Here is a 9,332-nt window from a genome sequence, read left to right as displayed (position 1 = left end):
TCTAGGATAGGCATCGGCTGTAGTTCAACGTGGCCGCCTAAGTAGCTGACGCGGGGTCTGGTGTCTAGTGCGGAGTGAGTGTATGAATGAATGAACGAACGATGGGATGAAAGTGGCAACCTTTTCCTAGACTTATCTCCCTCCTGTATTGATCTGGTACCTTCCTCAGGCTGTAGTTCGATTCTATTGGAAGGAAAGATGGGCAGCGCCCGTATACTCTAGTACTCAGAGGTACTCAAGGTCCAAACTTGAAGCTCAATTGTAAACATTCCAGTGTAAATGCCAGTTTCACTGGTTGACTGTTTATTTTATAAATACACAACACGTTTCTTTTTTAAATAGATTTTTTTCAAAAATTGTACACATTGCTGAAAGTGAAGGGGTCCATATTTTTTAATTGGGTGGATATTTATTGAACTACTAAGTGCCAAGCACTATATCAGGCTCTGGCGGCAACAGTGAATAAGACAGGCACAGTTCAAGGGAGAAAGACTTGGAAAAGCTGGTAAATGATATGGTAGGAGAAGTACAGGATGTTGGAGAACAGCATACTTAAACTTTTGGGTCTCTGCACCCCTTTACACTCAAAAACTATTGGAGACCCCAGAGAGCTTTTTTAATAGGTGGATTATATTTATCAATATTTGTTGCTCTAGTATTAAAAATTCCATTTAAAAACTATTAATTCGTTTAAAATAATACATTATGTGTAAACATGAGTATAATAACCCAGACTTCAGAGTGGGGAAAAGCTTCCCAGAATAAATTATTTCTACTATTCCAGTGACCTTTGCTTATAAACAGAGGTTGTGTGTAGATTCTAGAAAACCCTGGTTCCACACATACCAGCAATGTGAATCTAATTTCAATCATAATAGTGTTTTTAAAATAGTAGTTTGGGGAGCTGGGACTATAGCTCAGTGGTAGAGCACCTGCCTCGTGAGGTGTGAGGCACTGGGTTCGATCCTCAGCACCACATAAAAATAAATAAATAAAAAGATACTGTGTCCATCTGTAACTAAAAAAAAATTAAAAAAATAGTAGTTTGGGTTTGTTTTTGTTTTCAATTACATTTTTTTTTTTGTATCATGAAACTTTTCTGGTGAGAACAATTAGTGAACTGAATTTCCATGCATTTTATATGGGTTTTCTTAGACTCCTTTAAATATTGCTAAAGGTTTCTTCCTGGATCCAAAAATTGTATATAGCTGTTTCTAGCAGTGTTATTGGGCTCCTGTTTCATTCCTGAATTTATAGTATAGGTGATTATATGCTCCTTACCCTGCTGCACATGACAGTGAGTGCCTGCTGTACCCACAAGCCCTTCACAAGCAGGTGAATATTCCTTATGCCTAAGTCCCATGTCACCCAGCCACCCTGGCCCAAAGACTGCCCAGAGGTCTGTGGGGTGACCTGGCAGGTTGGGTAGCAATGTGTTGTAGACTGGGTTCGGTCGTCAATAAGAGCTTCCCCCAGGAAGATTGAGTATAGAACATATGGGTGTCAGACTAGAGCAGAAGCAAGGAGACTCAGAAGGTAAAAGGAGCAACTGAAGCAGCATTAGTTACTGATAACTGATAATAATTGAGCAGTGGAATTGGGAGCTAAGCACGTTTGTACCTATGATGCCATTCTCTTTCCTGACAGTTGCTGTGGTCTATGAGGCCAGGTTCCTCTTTGTGCTTTTTCTTTTTATATTTGTACAGAATAACTCCTAGTAACAGGTGATCTGGAAACATCTCTCTTTGCAACCTGTATTTTTTTTAAAAAAAAATTGTTTTGGCAAGTCACAGAAACACTCAAAGTAACAAGTAAAACGGGAGTCTATAAAGATAGGTGGTAGCTCCTGAAACTCCAGAGCACAATGGACATGGGTCACATAGATACTGCTGGGCTTAGGAAGAGGAATCTAAATAGCCAGCTTCTCTCTGAATAGTTGCTTCATCCTCCTCTCTCTGACCTCTGAAAGGGGTGATCGTGTGGTACTCCTGGCCTAATAGAACACAGCCTTTGTGGTAAATAGAAATACATGAATTTACCAAAATAGAGAATCCTTGGCCAGAGAAGTCACCTCTCTAGCCTAGGAACTCTTTCTGGAAAGTTAAGGAACTATATTAAACTATGTTTTGTAAAAATAGCCTCTTCAAGCCCATTCTGTTCAGGAATGTTCTTGTCCCCATACCCTGTAATCTCAAGACTTAGTAGAAATAAAAAGACTTCCTTCTGACAGATTGATGGATCCTTGACCTAAGATGGTTCAAATTGCAGAAATTCTTTAAACTCAAATTTGCTATTTGTAGCAGGCACACCAGTGTTAAATGTAACACTTTGAACTTTTATGACAGATTTTCCTGATGAACATTATTTTGGTTATACCTAAATTTGGACTATGTTTTCATGCTTTATAGTGTATTATTATAGTCCATATCCTAGATCTTGGGTGAGGGAAGACTGAGCAAAATTGAAACATACATGAAGTTTGTTGGGCACATGTCCCACTTCTCCACTATCTAGGGCTCTCTCCAAAGAAATGAAATCTTCCATAGGAACATTTATGGTATGATAAGCAGTAGTGTGAAAGAAATTGTGGATATTGTGGCCTACTTGTAAGGTTACCTCTGACAAAATCTGTTAAAAGAGAGACTACCCGCTCTGAAAAAAAAAATCAAAACAAAGCGATGAATTTTAACTCCAATTCTCCAGCTAGGGATAGGAGGAGGTTGGCCCCCTATAAAACCATTTAGGAAATTATTTTGTATCAGATACCAACTCACTTGGGGATTACTAAGAATGAAAATAAAGAAATTTCTGTGATCTCTGGTTTTATGAACTACTAAAATGTTCTCTTGGCTTTTGTAACCTGGTACTTTTATTGTTTCTAAAATGTTATGCTTAGTAAAGATGTAACTTTTACTCAAAGTGAGGAAAATGGTAATATTTTGGAGTTATGTGACTTGAAAATAGCATAGATCTTGGAGTTAAAATGTGTTCTTAGTTATATTCTGCCAGAAATGCTATTTTTAAAATATGAATTACACAAAGTCATTTCAAACTTTTATTTCATATTTGTTTCCCCCCGCTGATTACAATGTCAACTTTAAAACAATATTAATACAATATCAGCACCCCCACTTTAAGTAAACCAGTTTTACAGAAATTTAGTCTATTGTTGATATATATCCCCTTTTTGAGCCACATCATTAGCAAAAGTTCACAACTACACAAGCCATTTAAAGAAAGCTCAAAACTACCGAAAGCACACTCAAAATTCGAGTTTTTTAAAATACAAATTTAACTATCTATAGTGACAAACATAAGCTTTAATTTACTTCTGAGAATACATTTTCTGAAACCACAAATCTACACCTGACAAATCTATTGACAACAGTTTTTAAAATGACAGTAACAAGCTTATTGTGGTAGCAAGTAAGAGCAGAGGATAGAAGATCAGATTCTTCCATCTGATTTCCAGGGACACAGATTAATTATGTCATACTCTTACAGGACTTAGGCACCCATTGAGTTTAATAAAATCAAGCAAGAAAATGATCTGATGATGATTGCACATCCAGGTGTTAGGGATTTCTGTGTGGTACTTCTACATGTTTTTAGAAAGAGGGCACTGCTTACCAGAAGGAAATCAGTTTCCTTAAAGGAAGAATTTCAGACACTGGCAGGATTGCAGATGTTTTGACAGGGTCCCTTAATGACACCATAAAACATGTCCATTTATTCTTCTGCCTGTGAATAAGGTTAATTCTTCAAAATACTTGTTGAAAATAACTTTGCCCAGTTATTAATCGATGATAGTTGTAAGTAGAACCACAGTCAGTTAAGTGTTGACCCAGTAAAGCAATCATCAGCTCCAGACCCTTACTCAGTATTCACCCCCAAGCATTTGCATGTCAATTGCACAGATTTATAATGAGATAGAGACTAATGGAAAAGGGCAGTCACTCTGTGAAGGTTTTTTTTTAAGAAAACTGCTTAAGAGACATTTTATCTCTTTTAGATCTCCTTTTCATACACAAATTACAATTGTAGTTGCTATGTTTATACCACATTATAAACACAAACACAATTTTATGACAATCACATATGAGTGTGAGAAATTCTAAGCATCAGAGAAGCAGTGGAAACAGTGGTTTTTTAAAGTTTGGTCTTGTTTCTTTTGCCTTCCCTCCTGTTCAGCCTCCCTTAACATTCACTGGCATATGCAAAAGCATTTTTCTATACTTAACTGTCTTCATTTTATTTAGACAGGCCAAAGGCATTACTGTTTGTACTCTGAAGAAAATCATGGTTTGTCTCTCATTAATAGGAATCCTTCACTCCTAAGATTCCAACACAATTCACAAACAACAAAAATCTGGACACCATACACCTATTCACAGCTTAGAGTTGGATACACACTTTGGGAGGAAAAACACCATTTTTAATTGAAAAGCTAGACTGTGTCCTCTTCCTTCTTCATGCTGCACCCACTGAACAGGGCCACACTAATTTCAGACACCTGTGTGCTCCCAGTGCCAGGAACTGGGACCCTTCCCATCACAGCCAGATTGTTAAGAGGGGTAGCAGCAGGAGAAGGTTCAGACAGCTCTGCCTTGCAGCAGAAAAGCTGAGCTTTAAAATGCTTCTGGAAGGTTTTGCTCAGCCAGTAGAGAGCAAAGGGGTTTACACAAGAATTGCTAAAAGCCAGCACCCGAGAGAAAATGGTGACAATAAAATGGATGGCAGAGGGATCTACATAGTTTTGGTAAGTGAATGAGTGGTAGAGATACAGTAGGTGATTCGGCAACCAGCAGAGAGCAAACAGAGCCACCAGCACCAGTACCGTTTTGGCAATTCTCTTCCGGGATTCAATCTACGGGGGGGGGGAGAAAAATGACACACAAAAGAATCATTTAGCTGGCAGAGATTTTTTTTCAATCCAGTCTCTATAGATTTACACAGAAATTTACAATTAACAAACTGGTCTCCCTCTGAACATGTGGTGTGAGCTAACTGTCTGGGATGTGCCAGAAGTCAGCCTGTGGCTACAGAATACTGGCAAGTTAATTGGCATGTTTACCCGTGATCTTGGTCTCATTAACTCTATTTCAGAGACCTCCCACTGGCCCCTGATTTAAAGATACTCTAGGACGTCTCCATTTAACTCAAGGAGTGTGGTGGAATTCCCAGCAATTTTATTTCATTAAAACCCAGGAAAGACACTATACAAAACTGCTTATGCTACATCAGCAGAGGCTGACAAGGTTAGAATAATCTTCTAGGATTCATGAATGTTGTCATGTTGGTATCCAAAAAGTCTCTAAGGGCTGGTGGTATGGCTCAATGGTAGAGTGCTTTGCTAGCATATGCAAAGCCCCAGATTTGATCCCCAGTACCAAAATGGGGGGGGTGTTATTTGTCTATATGGAAGTCTAACCATATAGTCAAAGGACTAAAACCAAATGTGCCAGCTTTAATATATAATAATAATAATAATACTATGCACATTTATTTAAAAGAGAAGTGAACCAGATTAAGTGAAGTTAACCCTTTTGTCACAGTCAGAACAAAGTTAACTGTTTCACAAAGCATTAAAATGCAATTTAAGCCTCTGAGCACCACTGTATAACTAACTGAATGAACTAGCTCCCCAAAAAGGCACAACTCTCCTCATATAGATCAGAAGGTAAATGGAATTACCTCCCTGTGTCCCAAGGGTAGAAACCCTATGAAACTATATTTTGGCAGTATCTATTTTCTTCTGTCCATATTTATATGAGGAGACTACACTGGCTCTGGCAAAATGATTTAAATTAAGCTTCTGTGAGTCACTGTGTTCTCTTGCCACTGCCTTTTCATCCAGCTGCCCCCCATCCCACCCCACCGCAGTTTGCTCATCTGTGTGTAAATGGTTTGCATTGAATAATGTTATGGGTTCTTGCCAGTTCTACAATTCTGTGCATTTCTATTATTCTATTACATTGTCTAAAACAAAATATGCTTTTCTTTATAATCTCACCTTATGTGATGTTCCTCATTATTCCATGGGGTTTTAGCTCTTCACAAATTTCAGCTGTCCCCTCTCTATTAATAATAATAATTCCACCATTTATTTAATTCATACTCTGCACAAGTAGCTATGCTAAGTGTTTCGTCCATATCATCTAGTCCTTGTTTACTTTTTACAGATAAGGAAATCAAAGCTCAGAGATGTTAAGTAGCTTGCTCAAGATTACTCAGCTAATATGTGATAGGGTTAGTATTAAAACCACAGTCAAAACAAAAATACTGCTACTGAATTTATGCACAGGTAAATACACAGTTGCAGAAGGAGGAATTTTGCATATAAATTCAAACTATTTGTATGACTGCCAATTAATACATACCTGTTTGCGGGCATGGCTTTGTTCCTCAGTAGGTATGTTCAAGGTGCTTTTGTAAAGAGTCCTAGCAATCAAAGAATAATAGACAGAGATAATCGAGAGTGGAATAATGTAGAACACTAAGAAGCACAACAGAGAATGTATTTCTTGCAGGAGCCTTTCAGAGACAGGGTAAGAGGCACATGATTCATATGTTATATTTTTGTCAGGATCTCGAAAAGTATACACATTTGAAAAGATAGCCTCTGGTAGAGCAAATATCATAGACACGATCCAGATGCAGCCAGCTTTTGCACAAGTCTTCAGGATGGCATTGGAGGGCTGTCGCTCAAGTGGCTTCACAACTGCTTTGTATCTAGAAACACATAAGCAAAAGCAAGGGTTAACATAAACACCAACATTATAAACTCTTAGGGTTAGAAGTGACCTTAGCAGTCATCCAGTTCTACTGTGTAAACAAATCAACATTAACTGACTAGAATTGGTTACGGTTTCAAAGACACATAATACACCCCAGGATTTTATATTTATGCTAATCAGCTATTCCCTTATTCACTCCTATGAGATATTGCAGATTTGCAATTTTACATCTAGACTCTCTATTTAGAACAAATATTTTCCACTATGATTTTATGTGTGATTGAGAATAATTCACTACTTCTGTATTGCGTTAAGTGTTCTAAAAGCATTCCTTCTTTATAAGTGACTCATGTTAAACTGAATTAACTCTTTTCTTCGTGAGTGAGCAGTCTTCAGTCTCTCTAGAAAAGAATTCCAGGGACTTACAGCAGTAAAGAGGTTAGGGTTAATTTCTTCTCCATTCATAAGTGCTACTTTGTTGCCTAAACTGATGGATGGAGTGGGGAGATTTAGGACAAGGAAAGAGTGAAATCCGAAGACCTGTGCCTGTACAAATGCCTCCTCATTGGGAAAATCCACTATAAAATATATAGCCTTTATGTGAGTCTGCCCTCAAACAGAATATAAGACTAGTCAAAGCAAAAATCCAAAAAAGACTCGGAGGAAAGCTTTTCCTCCTCTCAGATGCCAGAATCGGAAGACGCTATTCCTTCTGGTATTGCCAGGCATTGGTTACTTACAGGCTTCTTGCAGGCTTTTTAAACACCACTTTTAACATTTGGAGACTCAATTTTTTTTCATGCTTTCACAGTTATCATTCTACAATAGGAACACAGAAAAACACAGTACTTAGACTGAAAACATCCTAACACAAGAGTCCAAACACCCTGATGGTGAGAGGTTCTCACACACTCTCTCCATAAAGCTCCGAAAGTCAATCAGGATTAATTTATTTCTCTGGAAATGAAAATGTCACTGAATGCCTATGGAGAAAACAAATAGAATTAAGTGATGACATTACACTGAGTTATCAGGGAGTTGAAAACCTCACCGTTTTTCTGTCACTAGCTAGTTTGTTGAATTTCAAATAAATTAGCTGCATGTTATCTCTTTACCTTCCTTCCGGTATACAGTAATGCATATGTGGTGGATTTCACACCTATGCCGATGTTTTCATGTTGCCTATATTGTACCACTAGGCTGCACTAATGTATAAAGCATGGATTTTTTTCTTTTACACCTGCAACAATTTGCCTTACTTAAAAGCCGGAGGAAAATAAAAACACTATTCCGTATTCTTTCAAGCAAATAATTACACTTCAAAGAAAATAAATTCCCCTGAAGCATATATTTTCATCATCTCCCCAGATGCTAATGCCGGAATGTTAACATTTTTACACCAACTTTCATTTAAAATGCCACCAGATTTTCCAATCTTACATCCAGGTTACAGAGCGTGAGAAAAGCAGAATAAAAGCTAGTAAATGCTAAGCACAGGCTTTTCTTTCTTTTTACCTAAATCCACATCCTTGTAAATAAAACAGAGAAAAGAAACTCACCTGTCAGCGCTGAGAATTGTTAATGTGAACACCGACACACCAACAGAAGTGAGCCGGATGAAAGAGAGCACCTTACAACCAATTCTTCCGAACAGCCATCCCTCTGCAAGGTAGTGGGTTGCATCCACTGGCACACAAGTCAGCAGAAGTAAAAGATCTCCAAAAGCCAGGCTGGTGATGAAAATATTTGGAACTGTTTGCATAGATTTGGTCTTGAAAAAGACTTTGATGAGAATAGCATTTCCAAGGATGCCCACTGAAATGATCACAGCATAAGTGATATAGATGGCACACAGTGCTTCTATTCCTGGAGAGTTGTCTCCGGTCCGTGCTTTATTTGTGGTATCGTTGGAAACGACAGAGCTTGATGATTCTGTGTCATTTGTGATTGAAATTAAAGTCTCATTAGGTGACTGAGGCTGCCTTTGAGACATTTCTCCTGGAGACTGGCTGTGTCTTCAATATTTCATCTGCTCAGTTCAAATGTAGTTGATTGTCATGCCCAGTGCCTACCTACGTCTAGCAATGAGGTGGTATTAGGAGAACAGAACAGAACAGAATGGAAAGAAAATCCAAGACATCCGGATACTCCTTCCCTTCAGTTGTTCTGTGACTCCCAGAATGCTTGGCTAAGCGCTTACCAATCTGGCACTAGAGAGTGGGAGGTGGAGGATGGAGGAGTCTTATTGGTGTTCCTGTGACATAAGGGGAGGGAGGGGGCTGAGGAAATGCTCTGCAGTTGCTTATTCCTCCTTGTTGGGTAATCCTTTGATTAATTAGCTTAATTAAGTCATCTTATTGTTTATTAGACTCACCCTGACCTTATATCTAACCACCAGGTCTATATTGACCTTGGCGATTTTTTCCTAAAAAAAACCATCACTTACCCCTCTACAAGTACGTGGTAGTCTAATGCATTTTGTTTTACATGAAAAATAAGTGTAGGAGTCCCCCTGAATCACAAACTTGAACCCACTCTGCAAGATTTAATGTCAGAGAGATGCTCAAGCAACAAATCCTTCATACCTTGGCAGGG

At 38.3% G+C, this 9,332-nt stretch overlaps 1 protein-coding gene across 1 annotated transcript; it reads right to left on the bottom strand.

Moving 5' to 3' along the window:
- Window positions 1–4,447: 4,447 nt before the first annotated feature.
- Window positions 4,448–8,730, bottom strand: Brs3 (bombesin receptor subtype 3). Its single transcript, XM_027940212.2, has 3 exons — window positions 8,297–8,730; window positions 6,381–6,732; window positions 4,448–4,867 (listed from the first exon to the last, which is right to left on the bottom strand). Exons 1-3 carry the CDS (start codon window positions 8,728–8,730, stop codon window positions 4,448–4,450), a joined length of 1,206 nt encoding a protein of 401 aa, XP_027796013.1.
- Window positions 8,731–9,332: the final 602 nt, after the last annotated feature.

The sequence above is a fragment of the Marmota flaviventris genome, chromosome X (assembly GCF_047511675.1).
Source record: "Marmota flaviventris isolate mMarFla1 chromosome X, mMarFla1.hap1, whole genome shotgun sequence".
NCBI classification, from domain to species: Eukaryota; Metazoa; Chordata; class Mammalia; order Rodentia; family Sciuridae; genus Marmota; species Marmota flaviventris.
The sequence above is the reverse complement of the archived record's forward strand: the minus strand, read 5'-3'. Positions and strand labels throughout refer to the sequence as shown.

Coding starts and splice junctions, on each gene's coding strand:
- Brs3 (XM_027940212.2), bottom strand. CDS start 8,730: ATGTCTCAAAGGCAGCCTCAGTCACCTAATGAGACTTTAATTTCAATC. Junction 6,733..8,296: donor ACAATTCTCAGCGCTGACAG/GTGAGTTTCTTT, acceptor ATGTGTTTCTAG/ATACAAAGCAGTTGTGAAGC. Junction 4,868..6,380: donor AAAGCCATGCCCGCAAACAG/GTATGTATTAAT, acceptor CCCCCCCCGTAG/ATTGAATCCCGGAAGAGAAT.